Below are 14,190 nucleotides of genomic sequence, written 5' to 3'. Positions count from 1 at the left end.
GTGCGTTTCGCTCCATCTCATCCAACCCTAGACTACTCATAAATATGAGCGGCTACTAGCCTTTTGACGCCTAACCTTTATTAACAACTAGCAATGAAATCCCTGGTTTCCCCCAATTTATATTTTAGTGCTTCTTCGTCATCAAGGGAATATCAAATATTATAAATATAAACAAGTGATTAAATTTCAACAACCAAACAAGTATGGCCTTGATCTAGCCCAAAAGCAACCGATGAGACTTGTGAATAGTTTTTGCTTCTAGACATGCAAGTCAATTCATAAGAACTTAATCATCCCTCTATTCATCATCACTACACCCAAATCAACACTGACCTACCAACCGAAAATAGCTCATCCTACGGAATCATGCTATATGTTATGCAAATGCAACTAAATTGACTCACATAATAAGCATGAACAGTTATGCAAACAATTATGGTCTATATGAACAATTATGCAAAATTATGAATGAACTACCACTGCACATGCAATATGATTCCTATATAAACACACTCTATTACTACTAATCCATGAATTACCACCCCCAAAATTAAAATATTCAATGATCCCATTGAAGGCAATAATAAGGATAGCAAAGACATACCTAACTGTCGGCAGGATCACCCTCCTCGAGTGGAGAATCAGGAGGCAAATACAATGTGCTAGCTCCAAAAACTAACCAATCAACCTCGACACCAGTGGCTCGGAAAGTAGTACCTAGAGCCTGTGTCAAATCCTCTACAAAACGGCGGTAAAAGTCATGCATAGCATCCATACGCCGAGTCAACCGCCTGTACTGGGCATCACCAAGACCAGACCTATCAACTGCCTGCTGTGCACGAGAGGATCTAGCAGCTTCCTGATGTGCACGAGAAAAACCAGGAGGATCCGGGCGGCCACCCCTTGAATCATCAATAATATAGCCCAACCTCTTCTCATAGGGCCAACCGCCGTTCCATTCCTCCATTCGAGAAATCGTAGAACCGTCAATAGGGGCACTCGGCATCTGCAACTGCTCATGCTCAGACCATCTATACCCACAGATGTGCACAACTTAGTAACAATAGAGGCATAAGGAATCGCCCCTGTCCCCCCCCCCCCCGCAAAAATTGCAGCATGATCTGATGAATGACATAACCCACATCAACATACTCCTCATTCAGAATCCCCCACAAGAGTATGGCGCGGTCCATATTGACCTCATGCGCATGCGAAGAAGGCAGAATATTAGCACATATAAACAAATTCAATGCCCTCACAAACCTGTTCATGACAGAAGCAATGAAGGTAAGCGGCTCAGTTATGCCCACCTTGTATTTCCATTTCGTGCCTGGAACACATAGCTCCGCCAAGATATAATCCAAATCCAAATCAGCCCAGGTCTTGCTCACCCAATCATCAGCACTTCTAGGCTTCGTAGGTTGATGCAAAACCCGGCGAATAGCAGCAGGCCGGTAATCCACAGTCAAACCCCGAACCACAATAAATCCATTCTTCTTAGCATTGGCATAAAACTCCCGCACAATGCTCAATGAAACCGCAGATGGTACCTCACAAAACTCTCCCAACCTTTCTCAGCAATCATCTCCAATAGCTTCTCATCTTGAGCCGTAGACAAGAATCCCCTCTCCTTAGCCACCGGTTTAGACATTAATCGAGCAAATTTCGCTTGAGCCTCCGGCGAAGTGAACTTGTTATCATCACCACCCATACTAGAATCCTCTGAGAAGAGGGATGAGTGCGACTACTACCCGTATATTTTGCTCTCTTAGGTGCCATAATCAAACAAGTGAGTGAATTGGGTGTTAGTAGTGTATGTAGAGCTAGGTTTTGTATGTATATAAAATGAATGTATATAAAGAGATGTGAATATATAGGAGAGATATATAAAGGGGAGGAGTTATGAGGGCTGTAGAATAATGGGTAGGTTTATGATAAAATTCGGGTAGAAGTGGGGAGTTTTATTTTTGAATTTTTTATGTTTTTTTTCTAGAGAGCAAGCGCGGGCGTGCTTGGCTAGGGCGCGGGCGCGCCTGGATTTTGTAAAAAGCATGGGTTTTTCTCCCACGAAGCATTTATTTTACGTCTCTATCTTGACATGAAACTTCAACTTCAAGTCATAGCAAGAATGGCGGTTTTCGCCTCGCGGTTTTCCTTATGACCATAGTAATGCTTTAACCTTTGACCATTAACCTGAAATGCTTGGTCCGAATGCTTATCAAAAATATCCAGTGCACCATGTGGAAACACAGTCTTGACTATGAACGGACCTGACCACCTTGACTTAAGCTTTCCTGGAAAAAGTCTGAGACGAGAGTTAAAAAGTAGGACTTACTGACCAGGCACAAATGACTTGTGCACTAACCTCTTATCATGTCATCTCTTAACCTTCTCCTTATATAACTTGTTATTCTCATAAGCCTGTAGAAGAAACTCATCGAGTTCATTAATTTGAAGCATTCTCTTTTCTCCAGCCACCGACATGTCAAAATTTAGCTTCTTCAAAGCCCAGTACGCTTTATGTTCCAACTCAGCAGGCAGATGACATGCCTTACCATACATCAACTGGAATGGAGACATTCCTATAAGTTTCTTGAATGATGTTCAGTAGGCCCACACAGCTTCATCTAGCTTCAATGACCAATCCTTCCTTGACGGACTCACAACCTTCTCCAAGATTCGCTTGATCTCTCGATTAGAGACTTTCGCCTGTCCATTAGTTTGAGGATGATAAGCTTTGGTGACACGATGATTCACACGATACCTTTCCATTAATGCAGTAAATTTGCGATTGCAGAAATGCGATCCATCATCACTGATTATTACCCTTGGAGTACCGAAATGTGTGAATATTTGCTTATGAAGAAAATTTATCACCACCTTAGAATCGTTGGTTGGCAAAGCTTTAACCTCAACCCATTTAGACACATAATCCACTGCCAAAAGAATATATTTATTGTTGCATGACGAGATAAATGGTCCCATGAAGTCTATTCCCCACACATCGAAAATCTCAACTTCCAAAAGCACATGAAGAGGTATCTCATCTCGCTTGGACATATTTCCGACCCGTTGACAGTGATCACATCTCAACACGAACTGATGAGCATCTTTAAACAAAGTTGGCCAGAAAAATCCTTCTTGAGGGATACGGGCAGCTTTCTTCTCTGTTGAGCAAGATTGAAGCTGTATGTTTATCTCAACAATGCTGGTTTGGATAACTCAACATAGGACAAAGACTTTGAAATAATCTATATTCCACTAGGATCAATACAGATTGTTTATTGGGTATATGCACAAAAGATTTTGTTAGCTGCAGTGAAGAAGACGTCAACAGTGATCCGTATGAAGTTCATTAATATGTTCAGGCATTGGAGGAATAAGGTTGGAGTCATTCGAAGCAGTTGTCAGAATCAGTGTGAAAACCTCAAGGATTTCTAGTATAGTTGGTTATATTTGGTAGAAGACTTAACAGTGGTTTATACGGGTATAATACGAAGGCCTGAGAACGGAACTAGTCGTCTGTGAACCAGACCCGTGCACGAGACGTCAGTGATCCGTGAAAGGAAACGGAGTATTATTTTTAGATATACTGTTAAGCAAGTTTTTGTACTCGAGGAGTTGGAAATATTATGAGGTACAAAATCCTGGAGATTAGAAGGCCCGGAGATACAGAGGAGTGCAGCCCGAAGAGTTACTGGATTTATTTTTAAATCAATGACTAATTTTTATTGAATGAATAAATAAAAATTAATCATTTATTTATTTAATTTAAAATCACATTTGATTTTAAAATAAATAAATTAAAAATTGATTTTTATTAAATGAATAAATTAATCTCAAAACATTTATTTATTTAATTTAATATCAACTTTTGATTTTGAAAAAATAAATTGAGATTTACTTTTTAATTAAATAAATAAATGAAATCAAATTCATTTACTTATATAATTGAGTTAATAATCAATGTTTATTCCGTTTTAATCCTGAAAAGTCCAGCCATTTTATTGCATGCATGTAGGCAGATATACTTCTTATTTCAGCAAAAGAAACCAGACAATCAGTTGACAAATCAAAATAAATCTTGAGCAGCAGCTGGGGAGTGCAATTGTTTGGTTAAACAGCCCGCGGGACCCGCGAGAAAACAAGAAAATTAAATGAGGTATTGGCAGCATATGTTTTAGTTTTGTATTTGAGTACAAGTGAAATAAAAGGAATGCAGGTTGTGTGTACAAACAAAAGTGGCAGGTAAAAAAATAGTTGAAGCCCCAGGCGCAACACGCGCGTGACAAGCACGCGGTGCTTCCCCTTCTCCTTTTTCCTGCGCGTTCAACTTAGACACCCACCTGGTGTCTTTTTCTTTTTCCGAGAGAATCTCCTCACCTGCATGTTCTACAATTGAAATTCAACAAAAACAAATGCATGTGATTGTTTCTCTCCTCTCAATGTCGCCACAGATAAAAATTGATAAGGCGGCTGTATTTTTATTTCCTTGCACGTGAAAGCCACGTATGGCGACTCCTTCCCCTGCTTCTGTTGTGCCATCGCAATAGAAAAGATGAGTTGTACTGTGTTTATTACATTTGTACATTAAAGGTCGCCATAGGCGATTAAATCCAAGGCAAAGGCGGCTGTTTCTTTTGTATTGCGACTCATTCTCTCTCTCTCCTGCCTGTTATCGCCACATAGCTTTTACTCTCAGCCCTGATCGCCGCAGAGATTAAAAGTGCAGCTGTTGCAAATTTGAATACTTGGATATTATTGAGCCACGTAGCCTCCTTTATCTCTTCTACAATTCTACCACTACAAAACCAATTTTCAGCAGATTGGAAAAGAACACTTCTCAGCAAAACACCATTAAAGCTCTGCAGAATTTTCTTGTAGAGTGGGTTGATTTCATTTATTGAAATTAAGGAGGGAAGTGCTGCCCAATTTATTTCACACCATTAAAGCCTTACAAATTTGTAACACTCATTGTTTAAAGCTCTCTTGATTGTATTTAAAATCTTTTGATAGAAGCTTTGAATTTTTAGAGTGATAGATAGAACCCCAAATTGATTGTTATTATTTCGGTTCTCTCTATATTTGTTGCTTCGAGTTATTTATATTCAGAGTTGTAAGCAAACCTTTACAGTTTAATTTCTTAATAAAAAGAATTATTCTGTGAATCTCTTAGTGTTTGTTTATTTCGTTTTCGAGGTTTATTCTCCGCTGCAATTAATTAACGAAAAACAAAAAACATACATTCACCCCCTCTGTATGTATATTTGGACCTAACATTCTCTCCACCATAATGGCCACCATACGCAGTGGCGTGACAATCTCTCAAAATACCCTTTATTTCACTATACGGAATGCACCTCCTAATTATCTGATATGTCGTTGTCTGAACAAGAACGGCTCATCCCATCGATACCACTTCACTTCATGTAAAAACTTCTTCCTTTGAGCATAATAAAATTTTAAGGGAATAACATTACTCACAAGATAGTTCACAATATCTGCAAACAATGGTTCTTCTTCTTGCACCCCAAAGAGTTGCTCATCAGGGAAAGATTCGTTGATCAACGTGTTATCTTGTGAAGCTTTAACTTGCTCTTCCAAACGTGATAGATGATCCGCTACCGGGTTTTCTGTACCTTTCATGTCTTTGATTTCCAACTCGAATTCCTAAAGCAAGAGAATCCACCGAATCAATCGAGTTTTTGAATCTTTCTTCGAGACCAGATATCTAATAGCAGCATGATTAGCGTAAACCATCACTTTTGTCCCAAGCAAGTAAGATCTGAATTTTTTGAACCCGTAGACAATTGCCAAAAGCTCTTTTCCCGTAGTAGTGTAATTCTGATAAGCACCATTAAGGGTTTTACTAGCATAGTAAACTACATGGAAAATTTTCTTCTTCCTCTAACCAAGAACAACTCAAACTGCAAAATCGCTAGCATAACACATCATCTCGAAGGGCTCATCCCAATCAGGTGCAATGATAATAGGGGTTGTAGTCAAACTCTTTTTCAGAGTCTCGAAAGCAGCCAAACATTTTTCATCAAACATGAAAGGAATATCCTTCTCCAATAAATTGCACAAAGGTTTAGACATTTTGGAGAATTCTTTAATGAATTGCCGATAAAAACCCGCATGACCAAGAAAACTGCGGATTCTTTTAACTGAGATTGGTGGAGGAAGATTTTCAATAACCCCCACGTTTGCCTTATCCACTTCCAGCCCCTTGCTAGATACCTTATTCCCAAGAATGATACCCTGTTGCACCATAAAGTGACATTTTTCCCAGTTAAGCACCATATTGGTCTCAACACACCTTTTCAGCACCAAGCTCAGATTATGCAAACACTCATCATAAGAAGACCCGAAAACTGAAAAGTCATCCATGAACACCTTAACATTAATACCAATCATGTCAGAGAATATGGTCATCATGCATCTCTGAAAAGTAGCAGGTGCTCCATCGAACCCGAAAGAAACTCGACGAAAAGCGAAAGTGCCAAAGGGACAAGTAAAAGTGGTCTTCTCCTGATCTTCTGGGGCAATGCAAATCTGATTATAGCCGGAGTACCCATCCAGAAGGCAATAATACTCATGACCACCCAACCTGTCAAGCATTTGATCGATGAATGGAAGCAGAAAATGATCCTTCCAGGTGGCTTTATTCAGCTTCCGATAATCCATGCATACTCTGTATTTTGTGACTGTCCGAGTAGGGATGAGCTCATTCTTCTCATTATCCATAACTTTAATGCCTCCTTTCTTGGAAACACACTGCATCGGGCTCACCCATGAACTCTCTAAAATAGGATAAATGATCCCTGCATCCATCCATTTAAGAATTTCTTTCTTCACCACCTCTTTCATGATGGGATTGAGTCTTCTCTGATATTCAATGGTAGGTTTACTTCCTTCTTCAAGCAGAATTTTATGCTGGCAATAAGAAGGGCTGATCCCCTTGATATCTGCTATAGTCCACCCGATTGCTGATTTAAACTCTCTCAGAATTCACAAGAGCTTGTCTTCATCACTACCTGAAAGGTCAGATGCAATAGTAACAGGTAAAGTAGAAGCATCACCTAAAAAACCATACCTCAAGTTATCAGGAAATGGTTTGAGCTCAAGTATGGGAGCTTCTTCAATAGATGGTTTAAGACGCTCCTGAGAAATTTTCAGCTCTGCTAATCCAAGAGACTCGAATGGTAAATGCAACTTCCTCTTCCACGGAGATGCATTCAAAAACTGAAGTTGCTCTGCCCCTTCTTCGTCTTCACTATCAGATTCCCATGTTAAGGCTCTCTCTAAGGTATCTGACCTTAGCAATTGATCAAACTCCGAATTCAAGACAGAGTAGACCAGCTCTACCTTTTAGCACTCCTCTTCATCTGTGGGAAATTTCATTGCGTTGAATACATTAAAGGTGACAGCCTGATCTTTGAACCCTTATTATAAGTTCTCTCTTATCCACATTGATCAAAGTTCGGCCTGTAGTTAAGAATGGTCTTCCCAAGATAATTGGAATCTTCTTATCCTCCTCAAAGTTTAGGATGACAAAATCAGCAGGAAAGATGAGTTTATCCACCTTAACCAAGCCATCCTCTACTATACCTCGCGGATAAGTGATGGACCGATCAGCCAGTTATAAGGACATGTTAGTAGGTTTTGGATCGGGCAAACCCAGTTTCTTGAAGATAAACAATGGCACCAAATTGATGCTAGCTCCCAAGTCACACAAACATTTGTCGAAAGATAACTCTCCAATGGTGCATAGTATCGTGAAGCATCCTGGATCTTTAAGTTTAGGAGGCGGTTTCTGTTACAGCACCGCACTGCACTCTTTCGTTAGAGCAACGGTTTCCAACTCCTCAAGCTTCAAATTTCGAGATATAATACCCTTCATGAACTTAGCATAGCTCGGCATCTGCTATAGAGCTTCCACAAAAGGTATGTTAATATGCAATTTCTTGAAAACCTCCAGAAACTTGGCAAATTGCTTGTCGAACTTCTGTTAGTCCCTTAACAATTCAACAAGAATTACAGAAGGGGGGTTGAATGGAATTCTTGAAACTTTTTCTTGAATAAAATTTGTTTTTAACTTAAATATATATATATATATATATATATATATCAGTGTGAATTGATTTACAGAGTGCCGAATAATAACTTCAAATGAATCAAAACACAAGTAATTAAAAACACAAGTCTTTAAAAACTTTCTGGTGGATTTGAATGTATCCACCAGAGATATATAATATATATAGAGAGAACTCTGTGTAGCAAAAAGCTCACAGTTGCTTACAAATGTTGAACAACTAAGAATGCAGAGAAATGCTAAGAATACAGCTTACAAATGTTTCTCTCCTTGGTTGCTTAGTTGATTTTTCTATTTGTTGCTTCTTGGTTTATATATCACCAAGATTACAAAGTAATAAGACAAGATAATAAAAAAAAACTATCAAGTCTAATACTATGCTGCTTCATTACTCTATTACAGCATCTTTAAATATCTTCATAATAGCATGGAAATGGCAATGCTTCTTTGTTCTCCAAAACCCAGTTGAATAGGCTTCCACATTCCATTTGCAAACACTCAACGCATGTGACTGTGTTGTCACTGTCAACAGATGTTTGAATTCTTTATCCGTTGGGTTCATGATCATCCGTCGAGTTCATGATCATCTGTCGGGTTGTCTTGTTGATCATTCGTCGAATGGCATTGTTGTTCATCCGTCGGGTAGTAATCTGGCACTTGACTTCATTTCATTTATGCAGGATTACAAGACATCATCTATGTACAATTAATCAACCTATTCTGCATATCTAGCTAAAGTTAACATGACTTGAGTACTACTTACAGAATCTAAACAATGTGTATGCAGAAATGTGCTACAGTCTTATTGATACATAAGCTACTCACTCGATGGATAATAAATCATCATCCGTCGGGACTATATTGAGTCATCCGTCGGGACTATAATCCTTATATGTCGAGTGCTACATTTTTCACTAAGTAAAATCTTCCAAGGTGTTTTGTTAATGAAATCATCAAGTTCACAACATATACACAACAACTTCTGCTTCTAAAGTTTTTTAGGATATGGAGGAGGCGGATAGACCCGTTTGTCTCCTGTATTCTGCTCAGGAGTAGTGTTTTCAGCAGAATTTTTCTTCGTTTCCGCTTCGCCTTCCTTCTGATCAGCTGAACCATCAATATTTACAATTTCTAATACAGGGGCAGGCGTGGGCGCGCTTGGATAGGGCGCGGGCTCGCTTGGCTTCTGCTGAAAATTTTCAGATTCTGATTTTTGATGGTTAGCGACCTTCCAAGACCTCAAAGTGATTGCTTTCAACTGTTCTTTGACTTCCCTCTTGCATGGGTTAGCTTCCGTATCACTAGGAAGAGTTCCTTTTGTTTGATTCAGCAGCGCATTAGCAATTTGTCCTATTTGATTCTCCAAAATTTTGATCGAAACCGCTTGGCTTTTACACATTATCCTCAATTCCTCCAATTTAGATTTTTCATTAGTAGATTGAACGACACCTCCATGTGATTGTTGTTACATTACCGGTGGTTGAAATTGTTGCCTTGGTGCATACTGTAGTTCAAAACCAGAAGGGTTGAATGGATTGGCTCCAAACTGATGATAAGTTTGTTGTGGCTGTTGCATAGCACTCTGATTATTGCTCCAGCTAAAATTAAGATGGTTTTTGTTGTTAGGATGATAAGTGGCAGGAACGGGTTGTTGTGGCCTCTGAAAATTGCTCACAAACTGAGCCGAATCACTAGATATAGCACATTGATCCGTTACATGTGCACCTGCACAAAGCCCACAAACACTTGTTAACTGATGAACTCCATAGTTAGCCAGAGAATCCATTTTTATAGTCAATGCCTGTAACACCCCCAAATTCGGGGTCGGGGATCCGGGTTGTCACGAGTTCCATTTCCCTTAATAACACTCAATCTTAATAAACAATCAACTACTCTGTACTGTGACCCCGCAATAAACACACACACCACAAGTTATAGTCTCAGAGATGAATATCCAAAAGTAACACGAGTCATTTTATTCCAAAATTATATGCCATTACACCTTAAAAGGGTTTCTGAATAGATTTACATTTCTTTGCCATTATTACAGTTGATAAAGATACATAAGTATGGTACATCAAAAGTTGAAAGCCTAGTCTATTGGTAGCTCCTACCTCAGCTACAGCGACATCAACGCCGGAAACTGCGAAACATTTCCTATCCGCTCGCGAATTGGGAGCTTGATCCTGTTCATCTTTTCTATCTGTTGTTGTGTGATGAAAGAAGAAAGCAAGGGTGAGCAACAAGCCCACCAAAATAATATGTATAATAATTAACAATATATGAGCATTCTCATAGTACTCATGAAAGCCTCGGTCAAAAGAAATGAACCAAGTTTGATATCTTAATGCGATGAAGTCGCAAAATATTCAGTATATATACATATATACTTTTCAAAATATTGGAAGTCCTCTTCCATGCATAATACACACAGAGTTCTAGTGTATAATTGTATCAAAATATCGTTGCAAGGTGATCTCATATATCTAACCTTGTCTCAACATTTTTCTGAAAATCTTTGTCATGCATAAGATAATCATTTACTAGATATAAGTTTAAAAGATGAAGTTACAAGATACTCCAATATACTTATATCTTTTCCGAATACTACTTGAACTACCACCGTTCAAGTTATAATTAGATTCAAAAGTTCATCACATAGATGAGACTACAAGACAAGATTTGAATAGATTCAATCTTTGAAATATCATTATAAATAATGAAGTCACGAGATACTTCATTAAGTCCCGATATATATATACACCTATATATATACATTTCATACACTCCTTGAAAACCTCTGTTATGAAAATTATAAACAGAGTTGCAATATCCAATAAATTTGGAAAGGAGAAAACCTTGGCATAAACCTGATATCTTGCTGATCAGGCAAAGATACCAATAAGTAACCTTTTCTATTAGTAGATGGATGAATCCCCCACCGGTCATCATCCTGGCCACATAAGGACCTTGTGCTGGACCGCCACCCGGCCTCTTACGCGTTGATGGACTGCCACCCAGCCACTTACACTTTGATAGACCGTACCCCGGCCTGTCGCTTATGCCGACTCAATTAGATGGACTTACTTCCCGAATGTTGGGCAAGTAATCAAATTGATTTCTCAAAACAGCAACCATGTTGCGAATGTAAAATACACCACAGAGCCGGATCCCCCAGGTTTTGAGCGAGTATTTAAATCCCCTTCGAAAGGAGGATCTTAAATATAAAAGAATGAGTTTTTGGGATCCGCCCTAACTTTTAGAAATCATTTTGAAGACTCGAAAACATTTTTAAGAATGTTTGGAGTACTGCTGATTTAATAAAATAAATCAGTCCCAATATATTTAGAAAATATCTGAATATTATTATTTAAATAATATTCCCATAAAGAATAATCTTTATCAAAATAATTGAAGTAGAAGTTTTAAAACTCATACTTGAAATGGATATTAAATAACCCAAGATATACTTATATGAAAGTATAATCTTTATTTGAATAATCGAAAATAAGTTTGATTATCGAAACATTATTCTTTAACAAAATAAAGAACATTATTTAATAAAATAAGCAGAGTCATAAGCCCTCAACTGAATATTCAAAATAATATTTATTAATAAAATAAACGGAGTCATAAGCCCTCGAATGAATATTCAAAATAATATTCATTAATAAAATAAACGGAGTCATAAGCCCTCGAATGAATATTCAAAATAATATTCATTAAATAATATAAGGTTATCGAATAAACCTTATTCGATTAATAGTTTTGAAAACTATATCAATATATATATAAATATATATATATAATATACTCGGGAACATCGACTCCCGGTTTAGAAATATGTTCACCTTTTGATCCCTTATACTAAGGGTAAACTCAAATACCGCTTATCACTAGCATATGTATTATGCAACTGAATCAACAGATATATGTATCAAGATTTCGAAACAAGCATGCATATATACCATATCACATGCTACAATATATCGCAATAATTTGCTAATTAACCAACATGCATTTATCACAAGACAATGCATATACATATATACATCACAATAACAGTATAGCAGGTAGAAAACTTGCTTGAGTGCTCCCGGATAGACTTAAGCTTAGAGTGGGTCTGATAACCTATGAACAACAACATAAGTCGGAATTAAACCCCGGTCGCTTAAGAAACTAGACTTAAACCATTTAGAGTCCTACGCTCGCTTTCGCGCTTAATGATTTACTTAATTCGCTCGAGTACCCTCGGCTCCACCATTTTTAATAAATAACCATTATGAGTTTTAAGGCGATTCTTTCGCGAGTGCCTTACCAACTGCCTAATCCACTTTAAATAATTGTTTCATACTCCATTTAGTTTTTTTAGGTCTTTAACCTAGGTTTCAAATTAAGGTGAGGGGTAATGGTTCGTTCGCGAAACGTCGTTACTTAAAACGGCCGTTTCTCCTAAACCGTACATCGGAATCAAACGAATCACATATCAAAACGAAGCTCGTAACATGAACTATCTAATCATGGCAATGGTCAAAACCTAACAGTGAGTTCTCGGGTCCTGATGTTATGTACAAAAACAGTCTAGGATAAATCGGGCATTACGACGGCTATGTTTACGCGATTACCAATTTTCTCACTACACCAAAACCTCACCAAACAACCCCCAATCATTAACACATCAAAATTTCAACTAAATAATACTATACCAGTCCTTATTCTCCAGATTCTTCATCTCAACCAACCACAATCAAGTTCTATTAACTATAATAAGATTCATTCACCAAATCACTCCAAATTCAAATCAAACTACTAATAATCAAAGACCATGCTTCTCATTTAGAAAACTAACCATCAAACTCACTAATAATCAAATTAAAGGCTAGGTTTTGAAGTTTATACCTTCCTTGGGAGGTGTTAAGTTGCTAGGAAGCCTTAGGGAGCCTCCTACAAGCTTGATCTTTCCAAAGAAATCAAGAACACCAAGTTAGGCTTTGAAGTTTCTAAAAGTCCGATTTAAAGAACTGTAAAAATGAGGGTCTTACCATGCTTATTTGGAAGAGACTTGTGAACAAGAGTTGTAGGCCATCTCAATACCTTTCCAATGAGTGAGTATTGAAGGAGATATGGCAGTTTGAAGTTGCTGGGTTTGTTTTAGCCGAGAGCTTTCTTCTTGAAATGGGAAAGTCAACTTTCAATTTGTATTTGTGTTATGATATTTGTTGGTTGGTTGCTTCCTTTTGTCTTGGAAATAAATTAAATTTTTACCATGGTGAAAAATGTGTGGCTCACAATCAACCAACCAATCCTTCCCACTTGTCATGCTTATGTCACCTTGTGATGTCATCCTCCCTCACTTGCCCTCTTCTTATTGGTTGGATGACCTCATCATCCCTAACCTCCTTGATTAACTCCTAATTGTTTGCCTAATGACCGCTGATCTATTATACGGTTCGCTTAACTTTCATTTTCGTTTCTCGTTTGAGGGATCATACTCGGGATCTTATTACTTGGGTTTCCTTAACCTTTCTCAATATATTATATCCCTTTTATGATCCTTTCTTATAATCCTTTAATTTAAATCCTTTTTATCTTGTTACCTTATACTCAATTCTTTCTGTATCTAGTGGATTTCCGGGAAAAATCAAAGTATTCGGAATTGGATTCTGACGATCTTTACATACACTTATATACTATATAGATTACTAATAAAATCTCAGAATATCAATAACAGAACCCCTACATAGTGTGGCATGAAAAGTTTTCTTATTCAGCATAATCAGCAAAACACTATTCATAAGGGTTTCAAAAATTCCAAAAATTGGGGTTATTACAGTCTCCCCTCCTTAAAAGGATTCCGTCCCGGAATCAGATAGAAAATGAATAGGGATACTCTCTTAACATTGAACTTTCTAACTCTCGAGTAAATTTTTCCACATTGTGGTTCTTCCATCAAACTCTGAATAGTTTGATAACCCTTCTCCTAAGCACTTGTTCTTTTTCACTCTATAACCCTTCCTGGTTGCTCCATATAGGTTACGTCGGGTTGCATGTCTATGCGCTCATATGCCCCTATTTATCTGGCATCCGAATTACAC

The 14,190-nt window shown here is 37.8% G+C and overlaps 1 protein-coding gene across 1 annotated transcript; it reads right to left on the bottom strand.

The window, feature by feature from the left end:
• Positions 1-2,112: 2,112 nt before the first annotated feature.
• Positions 2,113-2,580, bottom strand: LOC141714120 (uncharacterized). The gene is made up of 2 exons (XM_074517657.1): positions 2,405-2,580; positions 2,113-2,305 (listed from the first exon to the last, which is right to left on the bottom strand). The coding sequence occupies exons 1-2, from the start codon at positions 2,578-2,580 to the stop codon at positions 2,113-2,115; spliced, it is 369 nt and encodes a 122-aa protein (XP_074373758.1).
• Between the last annotated feature and the right edge of the window lie 11,610 nt (positions 2,581-14,190).

The sequence above is a fragment of the Apium graveolens genome, chromosome 3 (assembly GCF_009905375.1).
Source record: "Apium graveolens cultivar Ventura chromosome 3, ASM990537v1, whole genome shotgun sequence".
NCBI lineage: Eukaryota > Viridiplantae > Streptophyta > Magnoliopsida > Apiales > Apiaceae > Apium > Apium graveolens.
Note: the sequence above shows the minus strand (reverse complement) of the source record. Positions and strands in the feature narration are given on the sequence as shown.